At 31.1% G+C, this 19,198-nt stretch overlaps 2 protein-coding genes across 5 annotated transcripts; one reads left to right on the top strand and one right to left on the bottom strand.

Moving 5' to 3' along the window:
- Positions 1–1,476: 1,476 nt before the first annotated feature.
- On the bottom strand, positions 1,477–5,484 carry LOC135145251 (uncharacterized). 4 transcript variants are annotated; one of them, XR_010283382.1, is made up of 19 exons: positions 5,400–5,484; positions 5,263–5,315; positions 5,097–5,182; positions 4,962–5,034; positions 4,404–4,449; positions 4,100–4,231; positions 3,719–3,882; positions 3,162–3,208; positions 3,035–3,094; positions 2,937–2,968; positions 2,659–2,751; positions 2,516–2,603; positions 2,341–2,430; positions 2,148–2,245; positions 2,029–2,095; positions 1,870–1,971; positions 1,763–1,815; positions 1,608–1,715; positions 1,477–1,551 (listed from the first exon to the last, which is right to left on the bottom strand). XR_010283382.1 is itself a non-coding variant. In XM_064077362.1 (19 exons), exons 1-19 carry the CDS (start codon positions 5,415–5,417, stop codon positions 1,484–1,486), a joined length of 1,461 nt encoding a protein of 486 aa, XP_063933432.1. In that variant the 5' UTR covers positions 5,418–5,484; the 3' UTR covers positions 1,477–1,483. The 4 variants fall into 4 exon arrangements, 3 of the variants coding, with proteins under 3 accessions (XP_063933432.1, XP_063933434.1, XP_063933433.1); XM_064077362.1 differs by having other exon boundaries at positions 1,608–1,698; XM_064077364.1 differs by having other exon boundaries at positions 1,608–1,698; positions 4,133–4,231.
- An 11,877-nt stretch (positions 5,485–17,361) lies between these two features.
- LOC135145257 (uncharacterized) lies at positions 17,362–18,723 on the top strand. Its single transcript, XM_064077370.1, has 4 exons — positions 17,362–17,405; positions 17,494–17,625; positions 18,078–18,178; positions 18,232–18,723. The coding sequence occupies exons 2-4, from the start codon at positions 17,556–17,558 to the stop codon at positions 18,721–18,723; spliced, it is 663 nt and encodes a 220-aa protein (XP_063933440.1). The 5' UTR covers positions 17,362–17,405; positions 17,494–17,555.
- The last annotated feature ends 475 nt before the right edge of the window (positions 18,724–19,198 follow it).

The following is a 19,198-nucleotide window of genomic DNA, read 5'->3' as shown; positions in this document are numbered from 1 at the left end:
CCCCTAGTAAACCACTAAAATATTACAGTTATTTTGGCTAATGTATGTAATGTGAGGGTTATTCGCCGAAGGTTTTGGAAATTAAAAGCGAGTTGACACGCGTTGGCAATCTTTTTTTTTATATCGTATTAGCTCTCCCATAGTTTGAAGTGTCAAGGCTCTCGAGAGAGTTAAGGATTGTCGAATAAACTACCACAGTTTTTTTAGTTCTTAAACTTTCCTTTATTATACACTTTTAATGATATACTGGTTTTTTTAAATTATAGCCAATCAACGCCAAATAAAATTCAGTATAAAAAATAAGGAGTTCTTTCTAAATCTATATAAAGTAGCTTAAGTGCTTAAAGCCGAGCAAATCTTTTTCAAATCATTAGTCTCGATATATACTTCTCTGCTTATTAATAACAAATGCCTTTATATTGTGACGGGCGCGTCGCGTCTACTACCTCCCTAGCACTTAAAAATTTCTTTGCCTCTTCTACGTTGAATTATGTATCAGTAATGTGCTATCTCGCTCCTTTTCCTAAGTTCTGTTAATTCTCAGCTTTTGAGATTTGCTTTAGTTTCTACTTAGTGTTAGCCTTAACTTTTCCCTTACCTTAGTTTTGTTCTCCTACTTTTTATTTTAAAAAAATTCCGTTCTATTTTTTTTTAAATAGTAAATTGCTATTTTTGGTTATTATTAATTGAGCGTACTGTTGCGCTTGCAGATAATTTTTTTGAACTGGTAGAGTGAATTTCTGTTAAATGCTGCTTTGTTGATCAAATAATAAAGTTTATTGGCGAAAAAGGCTCAATAAACTTGCGCTACCTTCACTTTTTAAATCCCAATTCGCGAAAGCTATGTGCTAATAAAGTTAAGAATTTAAAAAGTGGATATCCTCTTAAAGTGAAATTAAAATTTATACTATAATACGAAGTAACAATGATATATATTTTAAAGCCTTTGGGCGTACAGCAATTCAATAGTTATATAAACCTAATCATCTTAGAGAAATTTAAAATAGAACTCAACTAAAGCTGTTTGTCAAAAAATATTCTCCAATTACTTCGCGTCCGATTCGAAAAGAGATATGCCTCGTTGCCTATGAAAGCCTTAATAACCAAAAAGAGTAGATATTCAACAAGAAACAAAAATTCACAATACTTTGTTTTTATTTATTTAGCAAACCCGATAATTATATATTTTTTAAAAACATTCACTGTTATTTGAAAATTGACATTATTAATACCATTAAAAAAAAAGCAAACTTTCAAAGTTAAAAGCGCAAATGCTACTTTTTTGCTATGCAAACGAATATAAGGGCGCCAAAACGAAAAACTTAGACAGCCATTACGAAAAATCAGTCAGACTTTTCAATGAACCATGAGGTAGCACTCTAGCTACTGCGTTCTTTCCTCACAGTTTTAAAATACTGTAACGAATAATGAACTTTTCTTCTGCCCACTACTAAGTGGACTATTGTCTTTTGAATACAATTTATTATTTAATTTGGCAGTACATTAATTTAATTCTGGACCTCGTCTTGTTCAAAAGAACGTAGTCGTTACCTAAAAGTAACTGTAGATCACCAACACGTGCTCTGTATACGCATATAGAAAGCCACCTGGCGGGACATAAAAGTGGCAGCCGTTGTGCAGAGTAAAAACGGTGCCGTTCAAAAAGACTTCAAGTTTTCCAGCAAGCACGTGAAATATCTCGTGGAAAAGTGGTGCTGCTCAGTTTTTGAGTGATGCGTATTAACAAATGACGTTAACATACTATCGTGTTTGTTTTAGAATTCTGACTTTCCTTTGCAGTTTCTGGCGGAAGAACTGCAACTTACGTTAACAAAAACAATATTCAAATGGTGAGCATCACAGTGAAACCCAAAATGCCAGAAGCAAAACGACACGTGTTGAACGCCTGCAGTACTTGACTTTTTTCGGAATCCTTATCAAATATAAAAGAAGCAGAAACACGTACAACCTCTTTAAAAAATTGGTAAGTAGTCAATTAAAGATTAACAATTGAAACGCGTGCACAACCTTCGAGCGATGTGCCGTCTGGAGTTTTGACCAATATCTTTTCTCCTTCGAGGCCAGCCTTCCTCAACTGCTTGCGTTATTGCAGTTCGGCATAAAAGCGAGCAATAAAGTGGCTTCACCTGCTCAACCACAGTGGGGGCCAACTTTTTTGTCGCCCTTCGCCCCATATAGATTGGTGGCGTGTCTGGTACTCGGACGGCTTCTTTTATGATTACGCCTATTATAGCCAATCAGAAATGTTAATGTTGAAATATAGGCCAATCAATTGAAGAATTATTAAACCATGGAAGGAAAAAAAAAACTATAAATAACCGCCGGATTGGCGTTTTTCCATTTTTGCGTATTCGCACTTCCAATACTTTAAAGGCTGGATGGTATTTCGTTTGATGCGTCGTAAAGCAACTAAAAAGATAGCACAAAGATAAGAAGTATATCATACAAACAGCCGCTATAAAGCTTTCATAGTAAAAGTGATAAAGCGGTTTACTAGGAGGCAAGGCGCTGCCACGGAGCGATTCACTTGGTGTGGATTCGTCACTGCTGCTAGAGTCACATGGATAGAAAGTCTCGTCGAGCTAAGCCCGCCCAATCAGAACTGCGGACAGGGCAGTGGAGCGAAAGGCACTAAACCTCGTGCTCGACGGGCTCTGGTGAGCCTGGAGGGGCCTCAATATACTTGTACGCCCGTTTTTTTTTCTGCGCTAGGACTAAAGTGTCTTTTGCCTTAAAGTAAAGAAAAAAAACTTAAAAGATTGGCGTACATGTACTTTTTTTATGTTCGACGTCTTTTTTTAACGCCCAGTCAGCTTTATTTGACAACACTCTTTTAACACGAGCAAAATAAAACTCAGTTAAGTCGCACTTTTTGTCTGGAAACACAATGGGTTTCGTCATATAAAGACAGTTACCTTCATTGGAGTTTCCAGCACCTCTGTGTCAGCTGTGAGCAACGTTAGATATATATATATATATATAAAAACAATAAAGTATACGAAAAAAAACTTACGTTGTAAAACATTCGTGGTAACCGTTACCTTCATTGGGGTTTCCAGCACCTCGGTGTCAGCTGTAAGTAATGTAAAGAAACAAAGATTTCATATAAAAAAGTAAAATATACGGGAAACAAAACTTACATGGCAAAACATTCGCGGAAAAAAGTGAAGCTTCCACGTCCTCCTCGCTATATAACAAAACAGTTGGTTGTATTAATTAACCACCTATGAAGAGCGCTGTAAAGGGTAATTAGGCGCCTCTGCACGCAAGGGTCTAGCCAATAGAAAGAACCCTCCCGGCACGTCGTCTCCAGGGCGGAAAGGGTATAACCACTCACAGCACCTGCAGAGGGCATGAGCATGGGGTGCCGGAAATTTTGCGGAGGGCGAATGCTAATAAACCTTTTTCTTAAAACACAACCTTACAGCCCTAATAAAAATCCCATTGGTTGTTTACTTATACAAAAAGCAACGACTGGCCGAAAATCGGTTGTAGCAAATGGAATGAATGTTAGTTTCAATCCATTTGTAGCTTTGTTATTTATTGATAGTGTTAATTATTTACTACTTTTACTTAATATTTATTATTGTTGGTCATTACTTTTATTTTATTAGGGTTTAGAAGAAGTACACAACATATAAACTAAAATAATATCAACGGAGTAGAATTTTATAACAGACATTAAAAAATGCCCCACCAAAAAGAAACATTTCCGACAGTGAGATCCAATAAATTCTCCAGAGAAGTAAAAAGATCGGAGACGTTTCTTTTTGTGCCGCTTATAGGCAAGGATGATGCCTCAAGCGCAGATTCCGCCTCAACTTTGTCAATCCGAACACCAGAAGCCAAGTCGCTTGGTGTCTTTTAAATACAAAGGAGTTAAAAATACGTAATCTCAATTTATAAGAATCAACTTAGTAGCTATTAATAAGTTGTGGTAAAAGGCAGTCTTGTTATATATATATAATAACTAATAAGTTAAACAACAAAATTAAATTAAATATTTTGAAAAAAACAAGATTAATCTAAAATTTAACAACTTACTAGCAAGTAAAATAAGTAATAAATATAAATGTACAGAATCTTCTATAGATGTAAAAAGATCGGAAACGTTTCTGTTTGAGCCGCTTAAAGGTGAGGGTGGTGCCTCAAGCGCAGCTTCTGTCTCAAGTCCAGCAATCTGGTCACCAGAAGGCAAGTTGTTCTGAATCTTTTATCATAACTAAGTAAAAATCAGTGTGCCTTTTTGGAAAAAGTAATATGAAATATAATTGTTTTGTTATATAAAAAGATATTAAGCAGAAGTAATAAGTACTAAAATAAAAGCAAGACTGATTAAGAAATTTAACAACTACTAGCAAGTTAAAAAACTATAAATATACGAAAACTTTATTAGCTATTTCCGCTAAAGAATGAGAAATCTGTTCACTAAGGAAGTCGCCGAGGAGGAGAAAACATAATTTAGATAAAAAAAAAAAGTAAATAAAAAAAGAAAATTTTGAATTAACAAATAATTAAATATAAAATAAATTGTTTTATTCCTACTAACAATAAGACCATAGAGACTAATATGAATCTATTATATAATCAAATTTAAAATAATATAATAACTGGTTACTCAAATGGCTGTTATAAATCTATTATATAATTAATTTTAAAGTTATATAAAAACCGGGTCTAAACGTTTTAGAAATAATCTGGCCTTTTTTAAAATTAATGCGTTTCTCTATATGAAATTTACTACTTCTCTAAAGTGTAATATAGCGGTTTCATCTATAATAAATAATATAATAGACTTTTATAATAGCCGTTATTGGATTATTTTTTTTAAAGACTAATTCAAAAATAAAATTATAAAATTATTTGAATAGGTTTTATAAATAAGTTGAGCTTTACTAATTATTGATATATATTTTTTTGCGTATTAGGTTTCTAGAGACCAGTCACTCTTACTGTTATTTGGAATAAATTCTTCACAAGGGCGTACAAAGGAAGCAGAAACAGATTGAATTCCTAAAAAAGGTTTAATATTAAATTAATTTTTAAAGATGGCAAGAACTTTATACAAAAAATACGTTGAGCTCGGTCGAAAAATTCTGCCACATCGTCAAAACCGTTTTCATCTTTACTGATGTCTTCTGGGACATATATTCCAGTTTTTCTGTGAGAAATAAAAAAGAAGTTAATATGAAAGTAGAGAAGAATATTACATAAAAGGTTATATAAAGATAATAAATTTACCGTCCATACTTCCCATCGAGACCAAAATATTTTGGTATTGTGCGATTTTTGTGCTAGTATAGAATATTATGTAGACTGTTAGAAGACTATATATGAACTTTTATAAAATTGACGCAAATAAAAACAAAAAGGCTAACCAAGATTTGCCCAAGCATTTATAAAAAAGCCAATACGGACCACTTGCTTCTGTATACGACTAAAATTAACAAGTTAATTTGAAAAGTACTCCATTTTAGTATATACTTTAGCATTGATCACCTCTTACAATTCTATACTATTTTGGTCTATTAAATACTATTTGATACAAAATCTATATATTCTTGGTGCTAATGGAGAAAAGTAGTTGTACCTAGGGCTGACCACATGGGACAGAACACAGTGTATACGTGATTTTAAAACTTTAACCCTATACTATATTTCTCTGTAATAGCTATCAATATATCGTTTTACTTTGTTGAGTTAACAATTATATTAGTTTTTTTAATGTAGACCTTTTTTAAATTACTTAGAAAAACTTTTTAGGCAAATTAGACTAAAAATTCTTTTAAGAGATAAAGATTCCATGCTAACTAAAGAGAAAAAAAAGTTATACATTGCAAGTGATCAGTTCCTCTCACCAAAATTAAAAATTTTAATAGAGAATTTCTTCAGTAATATTGAGAAGTTGACGTTTACTTTATAAAAAGGTTTAAATTATTATAATTGTATGTTTTTTACAATTTATTTAAGTTAATTGAAGAAAGTAGTATCCATAATACCTTACCTTTGACAAGAATCAGGGCCCGGCTAATGTGTTGAAAAACCAACATTATGATTGGTCCTAACTTATTCCAACATCACGATTATCTATAAAAGGTGTCCTTACTTAAGTGTCATGAAATTCAAGTTAAAATCCATTATTTGAACTTGAGACTAATATCCTAAGTTCTTAAGGACCTTTACATTAATAAGCTTGTAAAGATCATGGTTCAGGCTCTCGATAAAAGGCCTTAAGCTATTTTTGTGCAATGCCTAAATTTAGGAGGAAGGTTACATGAAACTTTTGCAGAGCTCAGACCTCAAGTAGCGCACTGAAATAACCCTATGACAGGAATTGCAAGAATGCCACACCTTATACTCCAGATGCAGGCTTTAAAAGTTTTCCCTTATAAAAAAATTTTAGTTCTTGAACCTTTTTTGGAGGAAATTCAACTAGAAGATCTCTATATATCAATGTTCCCATAGATAATCTATGAATCTCTGTGAAGTTCAATAATTAAGTAAAGGAAATGAATTTTTATTTTAGCTACCATTAAACGTTTTGCATGTGAACGCGCAGCAATGCTTTCGCAACAATGTTTTTATATTATTAAATAAACTTTATAGATAGTTACAGGGCCTCTCCATGGAAAATTTTTCATCACCGCTATAGCTACTTTTAATTTAACATACTTTGAAATTCATGTAACTATAAATATAGTCCATATATGAAGTTTTATCAACCCTATACGGAGGATTTTCTGCTTTCTTAACCCTATATTCCTTTTACTGAGCTAAGTTGGACTCCGAATATGAAAATAAGATCTAAGTAATTCTATTTCTTTTATTTTTTTAAATTTGCATCTTAATAAGGGGTTCCATGGATTCGTCTGCAGAGACAATGATAGCGACTCAATTTATATATATATATACAACCTGAGACAGTGCTCATCCCTTGAGTACGTTGAAAAAGCTTACTGCGGGTCTAGACTACTACGTACCCGTCAGGAGCAATATCAATTCTTTTATAAGGACGCCTTAAAAGAGGATACTCCAGTAATTATCTCAAATCATTAATTATAGTCGTCGTCAATGCACTTTTAATTAAACTTGAAAGCGATTTTTCAGACAGTTAATATAAGATTTTTTTTTTTTTAATAGGTCTGAAGATATTTTATTTTCAAAACTACCTAGGCAGCAGCAAACCATATTATCTTCCTTATTGATATTAAGATCGGGAAAAAGTTTACTCATTACAATCCGTGCTGTTTAATCAAGCTTTTCTCAAGTCAATGTATCCATCACAAGAATGATAGGTTAATTTTAGTTTTTTCAAGATAGGAAGACCATAAGATAAGGCTTTAATATAGCCCCTAAGACGCCACATAACATTCTGTTAGTATATTTAGTTGATATATCTTGGGTTTTAAGGTTAGTAAGAGCTCTTTAATATGGTTAGACATTGCAATGTTCTGGTTGATAAAACCTTCCCACCATTGAAGTAATGTAAGTATATCCCGCCGTGTACTGTCAGCGATGTCTCGGAACGATTTAACTAGGCTGCAGTATGTACGACTTAAAGTGCTTTCTGAAGAAGGATTCTAGCTGGTAGAAATTGGTATTTAGTTTTGTTTGATGGCCCACATGTGCAAGTTGTTCGAAATCTCGGGTTTAATTTAAGCCTCTATCATCTTTATGGTTTATTATTTTATTCCTAAAATTTTTGCACGTGTGTTTTATTCTTATATATTATGCTCTGCCTTTAAATTTTTAGAAAAAGACTTATGATCTCCAAGTTTAATGCCGTCTACATAAATACCAAACATACATATTAAAATTTAAAGATTAAAGAACGCGCGTATCAATTATGCTCTATTATCCTTACCTTTTTATCTTAATGATGAATCTATATAAAAAAGTTTTGCAGAATCTGTTCAGCCGTATAAAGCTAAGTTAATTTCCAAAACACTCATTTTTTGTTCTAAAGGTAGTGACCCCTCTTGTAGGTCTCCTTGCTTAGGATGATTAAGTATAATCCTTGGGGAATATGGAAATAGACGGTTTCTGTATTTTTCTGTGCAGGAATGCCGTGGTTATCTGGGCTGAATGTAGAGGGATATAACGAATGTTAGATATCGCAAGCCAAAAAGTTTATCTTAATAGTACAGGAGGAAAAATTACTTGATAATTCCGCTCCAGGGATTCGTTGGTACCCTCTTGCTGTAATTCTGGCTTTCAATGGCTGGTTTGGTCTAATTTGGTGCTTTTAAGTTGTGGTACTACACTTTTCTTCATCGGGCTCGTTCGCCATTTCTATTACTTCGAAACAGTTATGATCCATTAATGAGCTAATTTTTAAAATGCTTCAATTTGTATTTACTTCTAGCCATGGAGTTTATCGCTTCAGTAAAATTTAGAGAGTTGTGGGTCAAAATGCTACAGTGGTCTTTAATTTCTTAAAAGATCACCAGTAAATTATTAAACGGGTCTTTTTGTGGGCTCAATCCTATTAAGCTATTACTTCGTTCGTGGTTATTCTTTATTTCATGGCTTAAGTGACCACTTTAAAGCACAGTATGACCTCATATTCTTTCTGTCATTCTTGTGTATTTTTTATATTTTTATATTGTTGTTATTATCATATAGTTCGATAACATGCTCATGTCCCAATAATGTTCAAAAAATTTTCGTTCCGATCTTTCATATTTATGCTTTAGATATAATTTGGGTTCGTTTTAACATGTCCCTTAAGTTAAAATTAATTGGTGCTAATTTACCTCAAAATAGCTAATACTTTAAAGACAGTGTACTTAATTCGGTGAAGGTAATTTATTTTTTTAATGGTAGGGTTAGTCTAACAATAAAAAAAACTTTTGCACATTTTATATATATCATAAAATATATTTATTTGGTTTTACTGTGAAATATATTTCTTTGTATTTAGTTTTTATATTGAAATACCTAGCAAAAAACTGTCTTTTACCACTAACCTAACATGTGAATGTTAACTTTATATCAATAAAAAATTATTTCTTTTTTACTCATTGGAATTAAGTACACTTGCCTTTAAGTATAATTAAAAGAGGATGAGCTACTTGACTTCTAGTGACAACTATGAATAAATCGAAGCTAAAGCTACGCCTGAACCGTCTTAGTCTTATAAGGGCAGAAAAAACGTCAAAAATGTTTTCTTTTAGTGAAGTACCGTTTTTTTTTCCTCTACATTAAATTGTTTTATATTCAAAATATAACTTTATTGTTCCAAGAATAACCTTCCCACTCTAAAGTTACTGAGTTCCACTTATAACAACGATTCAGAAACTTTTTACTATTTATAAAGTAATATATCTTAATATCTTTTATTATTCAATATAATAAAGAACAATTCTTTAACTAATACAATAAGTCTTACTGCTATTTTGGGTGTAGTTTCCACGAGCAATAAGTGCATTGTCAAAGAAACTTTTAAAAGTTTAATAATTGCCCGCGCCACCTGTATATTTAAAGAACCATTATTTATAACTTTTCTTTTATTATTTCAAATTTAAGTATAACTTTTTAAAAATAAAATTTTTTTCATAATTTTTATGTATATAACGTTTCTTTTGGATATATTATACAACATTTAAAAGAGGGCTAAAAGGGAGGGGAAACGAATAAAAGAATAAGTGTTTAACCCTTTATAGATTATTGGTTATTGTGTTTGCCACTGGTCGCCTAGGTTCAACTTGCAAGAGTAGGTCAATGAAAGTTGACCTAAACGACAGGCTCGGTCTCTGAAAAAGTCTTTGGTATGTCTGAGTACCATGTTCTAACGGATTAGGCAGCAACCAATAAAACATAAAAAAGTAGTAAATTTAGTTACCAGTGAACGTTAAGTTGGGCATGTGTTGCGCGAAAAGTATTTATTCTGGTCGTAAGAAGCTTATTTTTGGTTAGATAGGTAAGTAAACATTTGTTTTACTGTTTTATTGAAACATTAATTGGGATGTATAGAAGCAATTTTGAAAAAATATAATGAACTTTAAAGTATAGTTTCAACATAGGAATTGGTTTCGCAGAAAAAGACACCCCAGAGTTTTGCCCACTAAAGGGTTAATAAGCTAAAAAAGGGAAAGGGATAGAAGTCCAATATCTTCGAGATTTACCCTAAAAAAATAATGTTTTAGCTGTCATAAATTTATTATTTTTGCATTTCTTAATTATCAGAGGTTTACTTAATAAGTTTACGAACTTAAAGATTATCCTACTTACCTTCCTCTATTACTTTAAAGATAAGAATTTATAAAAAAAAAATTATAAAGAGCTATTTTTTAAAAGAGGTTTATTCGGTATTTTTTTAATAGCTTAAAAGAAGAATTAAAGTCCAATACTTAGATTTTTATGCCCTAATAGCATTTAAGAAAATGTGATCAGTAACTTAGTCGACTTTAAATTAGTATCTCGGGCGGAAAAGGTTTGAAAGGATAACTAAGTTATTGAACAGAATATTTTGATGAATACAATCATACCAGTAGTGTAGAGTGTAGCTAAATTTCTCTTATAAAATTGAATTTTTCTTTTGTCAAAATAATAATGTATTATTAAAAATTTTAAGGTTTAGAGTGAATATAGAAAAAAAATGCTAAGTGTGCTTCCCCTCCTGCAGCTTCTTGGACCCCATTCACTACGGGTTAGTTTTACGATTCTACCTTTTTTTTAAAAAAATTATTGTATAAACCACTTCAAACGAGAAAATTAAACTTTAAAATTTCCAATTTTAGTTTATTAGAAAAATTATTATAAATTTCATAAGCGCAACAATATAAAAAAGTTTAAAAGTATACTAACGGTTTATTTTTTAAAGAGAAAAGGGGGTTTTGTGGTACTTGTTCATTAACCTTTTCTGTCAAGTAATTTGTTAAAAATTCATCATTTTTAAGTAAAGCCCTGTTAAAAAAATATGATAATATAGTCGAAGTTAATAGATTTAATACTTGTAACTCAATTTTTGGATAGGGATGAATGCTTTTTTTTAAGTACTATTTATTTGTTTACTTTTAAAGTCAAAAAGAATTGGTCTTGCTCGTAAAATAAAACTCTATCAATAATAACGAATTTATACCAACTAATAGCGGAGTAGCCGTTGCTTGACTCTTGTGTTACGAAAGCGCCTCCTTCCACCAAAATTTTTACAAAGTTAAACCATCCAAATATAACGGAAAGGTGTAGAACCGTCTAAAAGCAAAAATAAATATACACAAAGATATAGAGCACTATTAAGATTATTACTAATCCAATATTTTTATCGTTAACATAAGGCAAGACTCTTTGCGAAGCTAGGTTCAGCAATGCACTAGTTGCCATGGGGAATAAACTTTCTTCAAGTGCTAGCAACTTTTCGACTAAATTATTGTTGTTTTGTAAAAGAACTGGGTTTTCATTATAGATATTTAACAGGATTTTTGTAACTTCTTCTGATGATAGCCGTTCAACTTGGTTATATAGCGTTACATAGGATTCAGGTTTCATCGAATAACAAAAAAACTCCACGGCGTTGGCGGAACTAAAGTAGTGGTTTTCTACACACTTTATATTTAAATACCAATTTAATTAAATCAAAGATAGTCAAAAATACTAAACAATTATAATTTATTTTAGTTAAAAGTTTTAAAAATTATTTATACAAACATACCATCCATAGAGAAATGTACACGAGATGTTTTTCCAAAATGGGTATTGTAAAAGTACAAGTAATTTCAAAATTTTCTGTGATAGTCATATAGGCTCTAACACCAGTATAAATAATTAAGCGAAACCAGTATGAGTGTTTTCAAATACATACGGCAATAAATTTCTCTCTATTTGTGCGCCCATATTAAATCTTTTAATATTTCCAGCAACCAAAAGCTTTGGTATGCAAATACTTGCCTCACAGTGGTCCCCCTGTAAACCCTTAGTCGGGCTAAACGAGCAAATCTGGAATTCTATGCATTACATAAGAGCATGAAAACTATATAAAATTAATGACATTACTAGCTATAGTTAACCTTTAAGTACAGGGTATAGGGGTCTGTAGAATCCCTCTATAAAACATATTGGAGAAAATAGTTAGCACAATTATTATACAGACAATAGTATTTTGTAATAAGACCTCGTTTATAATATGGTAATTTTTTTGGTGGTGCTTGAAAAATTTGACGCGGAACTTGTAATTCTCTGGAAGCTATTTCATAATTAATTAGGCGTTAATAGCTTTAACTATAATATTATTCCCCTACCAGTAGCCTCAGTTAGTGGACGGAAAACAAAATCGCTCTGAGGATCCCTTATGTCTTTGTCAGTTTAATGTAATTAAATCATTAAGTTATCATTACTTAAGTTTATACTAGCTTAAGTCTTATTAAAGATAAGAAAGGACATTTTTTTAGTTAATCTATATGAAGTTGTGCGATTAATTTTTATCCAAATTATCATATACATTTTTTAATGTTCCATTAATATTTAAGCTTCGCTCGCATTTTTTTTAAGGTTTACTACTTATAAGTCACATTACCCGTTTTTAACTCTGTAGAATACTTCCGTTTACGTGGTCTTCGTGGACCATCCACCGTTATTTTAATACACTTAGGTACAATAGCGCTTAGAATTAAATCCGTTTTAATAATTATTTTAAGTTCATAATATTTTCCTAGTTTCATAATATGCTTAAAAGATACAAATTATGTTGAGTTAGTAAAGTCTACCCCTTCCAGACCTCCCTGTAAACCTTAAATCAACAAATATTGCGATATTGCTCCTCATCTTTGACTTATTATTTTTGACTGGGGCCAAATTGCCGTACTGATCGATAGGGACCACCTCCACTTCAGTTTCATCCGGTATTGGTTTTCTAGAGTATACCTACATAATAAGCAATGAAAACAATTCATATAATCAACTTGTGTTTATTTTACTAAAAATAAATTTTTTTTTGTAACATAACTGTAAAAGGAGTTGGTAACATTTTATTACTTCTCCAGTGTTTTGGAAGTCTGGTGCATAAAAAGTTAATGTCGCTTGTCTCGATTAAATCTTTCGGAACAAAGTTCATATTTTGGGCGCCAGTAACCAATTTAAAATTGGGTTTATGTGGTAGTTGTGCCAGTGGCCTTGGCTGTTCTCTATATTAACTTTATCTTTTATGCTTAGGTCTTTTAACTTCTAATTAAGTCGTGTTTTTTTTGTTGCCACCCTATGAAATTATGACCATTCATTTAAGAAGGAAAATGGTATGTTATTAAGTAGTAAGATATGGTGAATACAATAATAGCCATAGTCCCAAAGAAACATCGAAAAACAAAGAAAGTTATTCGAACATGTATATATCTGGCTTTTAATTTCTATAATTAACCCATTTTATGCATTTTTTTAATTAAGGTAATAATTTCCAATCAGCTTTTAAATTCGAAAAAAAAGCTTTAAACCTAATTAAGTGGCTCAAGCGGAGTGGATTTTTTAGAAGAGATTTAGCTACCCAATCGTTCATTTGACAACAGTTAACACAAATTTACACATCTTTATGACTCGAAAGTGCGAATGCACCGGCATTTAAACTGAACATATATGCAATGTGAATTTAATTATTAAAAAAAGTGGATTAATTATAACATTAATGGAGTCATGATCTATTAAAAGATATATGAAAACTATAGGGGTTCTATTCTACCTCAAGCATCCTTGGGCATAAATTGTTTAAATCTAACCAATAGCTTTATAAACGAAAAGTCAGTTGTTTAGCACGCGCTCAACAACTTGAACTAACAAAGGTGTATTATAATTTTTATTAATTTGTTTTGCTAATGCAGGAGGAGGAACAAACGAAAAAATTAAATTATATATCTAAAATTATATAATTACTGCTATATAATAAAAATTAAACATCTGTTTGAACTCACGTAGATAAGTTTCTGCACTTTTTTTCCAGTAATTCTATTTGTAACGTATAACCAAACAAAACCACATTGTTCCGAGGCTACCCACATTGTACGCACTTGCTTAGTTTTAGGATTAGCCGATCAAATTAGTATAAAAAGAGCATACCAATTAATAAATTAAATGCTTTAATTTTAACGGAAGGGGTTCTTTTATTATAATTCCACTTATCATATGCTAATCTCCACCAAGTCTTTTCAAAATAAAATTTCATTATAAACTTAGTTTATATAAATTAACTTTTAGTTAGTTCATTAGTTTTTTTAATTTTCCAACTTTTACGTTAACACAATAGAATTAAAGTATGAACTTGTATATTATACTCTTGAGATCTCCATGCATTGTAACTTTAGGCTTATATAAATGGTTAGGAAGCTTGTCTCTCTTGTTACAGCGTAGCCGAATTTATTTTTAGTGCCTTCTTTAAAAGCTTTTTTAGAAACTGTAATTATTTTTTTTAATAATTTTAATTAATAAAAATCCAAGTTGCTTTTAGGATAGTTGAAGATAAGGATTTTAATTCCTTATACACTTATAGTAATCATCTGTTTTAAACAATTTTTTTTTTTTAGATAACCTATCTCGTTAAATATAAAGTATATTTACTCAAAGCACAAAACATATTAATTTTTATCCTAAAGTATCAACTGCTACAATTCTGCCACATAGATACTATATAACCATAAATAAATTCTACTTGATTAGGCAAAAACTTAATTAAGTAAACTACTGACAAGCACACAGGCATCATTTATAGTAAAAACACGCTATAGTTATTCAGCCTTAGCTTCTTTTAAATCTTTAATTATCCTCCAAGAATTTAATTTTTATCATGACCTAGGGTTGTCCTAGGGTTGTAGGTATCTCATGCGGAATCTCACTAGATGGTTTAAAACTAAGGCTATACATAAAAAAGCGTCCTTTTGAAATTTACAATAATCTTATGACCTCCACGCCCACAATCGCCAATTTTTTTAGCTAAAGTTCATTTTAAAAAACAAGGTAAATTTTTAATAATTTGAAGTATTACTGTTCAAATATATTATCTTCTTTCCTAGTAATTTAGTAGACAACTGATATTTACTTAAGAGTTATGGAAAAAATTATAAGAAATTTAAATTACAATTTTAGACTCTGTTAAAGTTGACTTTGTAAATTTATTTATATATATATATGATAAATAAAAATTTATTATTAGTTTGCCAGAAATTAATAGTATATACTTCAGGGGCAAAATTTTTAATCAATCAATTTTTTTTCTTTAAATAACTAGAAAGCAATTAAATTGTTTTTTATATTTATCCTTTTCTTCAGTTAAGCCATCGTCGAGAGTAGGTAATCTTATTAGGGGTTTGTATGCTGCGTTTCTTAATAAATCTGTTTAAATCTTTATACTCTGGACGTGACTGAGGCAGCTTAATAGGTTACCTTTAAACGCGCAGTTAAAAAACGTCAGGTGCAAGTAGCAAAGATTGAAAGCAGATGTTTTGACTGCTCTAGTAATGAGTGATGACTTCAACACTACCCTCTGTCCAGAGTCATGAGTGTAGTCCGATACCGTCCTAGTTGGAAACTGGGTGGTAGATTCAACTATAGTTATATAATGGTTTAGTCTATCCAGATTATTGATCCGCGCTTATGGGAGATTGTAATGTTTCCTAGAGATGTAACGAACTGCTGACATTGACTATTTTCTCTAAGTGTTTTTTAACTAGATATATAGATGCGCAACCCCCTTTGTCAAAAATCTCAATTCATACAATGGTTGAATTCGCCATGCTTATAGGGAATGCATTCATTCAGAATTTTTGATGAAATAGAACGTAGTATTATACTATTACTTAAATTAACATAATACTAAGTTTTTATGTCCAATTTGAGTATTATATTGTAAATTCAGATTATTTATTACAAGTTAATATTTTAGAGGAAGCATTTAAGGGTAGTTATTTAGAGTTATGCACCTGGTAGACGGTTGTTTATTTTTTTAACGAAAATATTTGAAGAATTCTTCCTTTCTGTAGCTTTGCTAGAGAAAACCCCATAAGAAATTAAACACGTTTAAAAATTCTATTCGTGTTTCGATCTGATTGCTACATCTCTAGCAGATTGAGTATTAATTTAGCAAAAAAAGGAAAAACAATTATAAGCTAACTGCTTTACTTCCCGGGAACAAAGTGGTTTATTAAAAATACAAACTAATTGTGTACGACTGAGTAATTAAGAGATATTGATGTTACAAAACTTATGTACAATTATGCATCAAGTAGGGATTTACTTAAAATATTCCGGTATTCCTGAAGACCTAGTGGGTGTAGAAATCAAACGTAGCTTCATTATTATGAGTACTTCCTTTAGACCATAACTTCTAAGGCTCATTTTTTCAAACAACTTTAATTTACTTATAAGGCCTTTAATGATTAAAGGCTACTTGCAAAGCTGAACCTGTTCTCCTTTACATAACATCGGTTATAGTTTTAATAAGCTTATCAAACATATACTAGTACACCCAAAATAACACACTGTCAGAAGGGTTTGTAAGGACTCACTGGAACTAAGATTTTTGTTTTCTAAAGTAGACAAATTTTTAGAAATTCAAAGTTAGTCACACCTTTTAGGGTATAGAAGCTAATAGAGTGTTTCTGGTTTTTAGCTTAACTAACTAATTGAACCAAACTAAACTCGAAAACAGATTTAAAGAGACGCGTAGGGTACTGGAGCTTCTCGCAGTGATTACGCCCGCACAGACATTCGCCGCTTATAGCCTTTTAATGACGTTGATTAACAATAAAAGTATATCCCACAACGTCGACAATAATTATAAATATGTCAAAAGTAAAAAGTTAAAACCTTTAACTTATTTGCCTTTGTTTCCTAAAGTTAAAGAATGCTACACTCTTTATAAAGAAAGCAAAATAACGGACTGTGAGTTTATTGCTGCCTATCTTTTACTGTTTTCTCAATATGAACATGAACGCGGTTGGAGAGGCGGATGGTTAGAAGCTCGAAATATGATAAAACCAGAAATTTTCCGTTCCGCTTATTATGAAGTTCGTAAAATTGTAGAAAATTTTTAATTTTGTTGATAATTTATTATATTTGTAACACTATATTGACATTTAATTTAATTATTTATAAAGAATGATAAAAATAACTTTAGACTTACAGACGTACCTGGGCTCATTGCTACTGAAAAGACTACTCTATTAATTTTGGAACGATTACATAAATTCCAATTTATTTCGGAAATTGATTTTAATCGCCGTAAAGCCACTTTAATTAGTATGGCCTCTACTGGTAGCCTTGTAGTCATTATCTTAAGATAATACAACACTCAACAGACTCAACGAGTAATAGTAATTCTTCAAAAAATATTTCTGTAGTTGAAGCCTTTTTGGTTTGCTCCATTAATTCTCTCCCAGCTTTTGTAAACAGAAGCATTGCATTTTGGGGTAATTTTTAATTTATGGTTTCATTTATTTTAATTAATTTTTTTTATTTATCATTAAATTTTTCTTTTTTTTTATATATGAACAATAGCAATTAATGAGCGTCCTTATGTACTTGAGACTTACATACCAAGCGCTGATGCTGTCCACGAAATGCAGTGCAAAGGAAAGCGAGTATTAACTGTTTTTGTGGAAGAGAATGAACTTGATCAGCGCTGGAAAGGTTTCTTTAATATTTACCTACTTTTACAATTTAAAATTTGTAACTTTCATTATTACATAGTTTTTAGTACTTGTTTAATTTCATTGAAGTTCCTTTATTACAATTAGTAAAGTGTTAACTTATTACTTGTAAGTAGAAGAAATAGATTTATATAACGAAGTACTGCCTTTTCAATTTTGGAACGTGTTACTGTTTGTAGACTTGTTTTAAATAATGTTTAAAGAAAAAGTTTTCTACGCATTCTTTTTACTTTATTTATAGTGAACGCTGGATTTACTATTTTTAAATAATTTAAGTTAATATGTAATGAAACAATTATTAAGAAGAATTTACATACATATTATTATTTAAGTTTAACGTTGACCTAACTATTATTTAACATTTTGATTTTTCAGCCAAATTTATATCTGAATTTAGTTTCTGTTAACCATGTATTCTTTTATGATCGGTAGACGCCTACCCTCCATATGCTGAGCACAATGTCTTGTCTTTTGTAGTTCACGATATTCAACACATGGAAAAGTTTATGCAAAATGAGTTTTACTACGAGCAGGTCTACACAGTTTTTCACTTTTTTAAACTTCAATTCAATTCCAATATTTTTAGATTGGATTTTTTAATTGCCTTAAAAAAATTCCAGAAGGCTTTTTTAATAGTCTGTCAGTAGGGTTCTCATCTGATTTTGATCACGTGAGGGCGGACATGAACGCTTGTTCTATACATCTTTTGGCGTTCTTCAAAGCCAAGTGGATGCATGCAGAACTTTTGAGCACTGCAGCCAATAGTTCGTATTATAAAGCGGCCCCACAAGATTTTAAGTTTATAAGAATGTCGCTACACGAACAGCTTATTTGGGAAAGAGATAAGTTTGATAAGATATTAGACTTATGGAACTGCTCTCCGTTTGTTAGATGGAGCTGCCATAAGATCTGCTACCAAATGAGCGAAGAAGAAGTCCGTGCTATTCGATTATTCTTCGCTCAAATTGGTAAGCAGGCAGTGAATAAGGCTGAAGCTAGTGGCGTTGTCGATCTTTCTGTGACTTACAGCTATATACCAAAGCATAGAAGAAAGCAAGCTCCTTACCGTTTAATATAAAAAGTTATTATTTATATTTCGTATATTTTGAGTATCCCTTACAATCTCGTTTTATTAATTTTCAAACTTTGAAAGTACTTATAGCCTGTATTATTAAAAATATAGAGCATCGAAAAAAGTCTTAACTAAATTCCACTTTAAAAACAAAGCTTTAGCTCAATTGTTCGTTTTTATTCAAATTCAGCTTACGTTTTTATTTAAAGCACAGCTATAATAATAATGTATACCAACTTTTAGCCTATACTTCGTTACCCTTTAAGGTAATTTTGATTCATTTTCTCGTTAGTGCTACTCATAGAAATATGTCTACGAGGGTCTTTAAAAAGTTTAAAAAATTTATTAAGGTACTTTTGTGCAGGTAGGTCTTCATTATTTCATCGCTAAAACTTTTTGATAGAGCTTGGGTAAAATCCAAGTTGAACTTATAACTGATCCGAGTTACAGGAGGGTCGGGTGTTTAATAAAGTCAACTTTG

The sequence above is a fragment of the Zophobas morio genome, unplaced genomic scaffold (genome assembly GCF_036711695.1).
Source record: "Zophobas morio isolate AGI-343-1 ecotype UQ-CSIRO unplaced genomic scaffold, CSIRO_AGI_Zmor_V1 ptg000134l, whole genome shotgun sequence".
Classification (NCBI taxonomy): domain Eukaryota; kingdom Metazoa; phylum Arthropoda; class Insecta; order Coleoptera; family Tenebrionidae; genus Zophobas; species Zophobas morio.
Note: the sequence above shows the minus strand (reverse complement) of the source record. Positions and strands in the feature narration are given on the sequence as shown.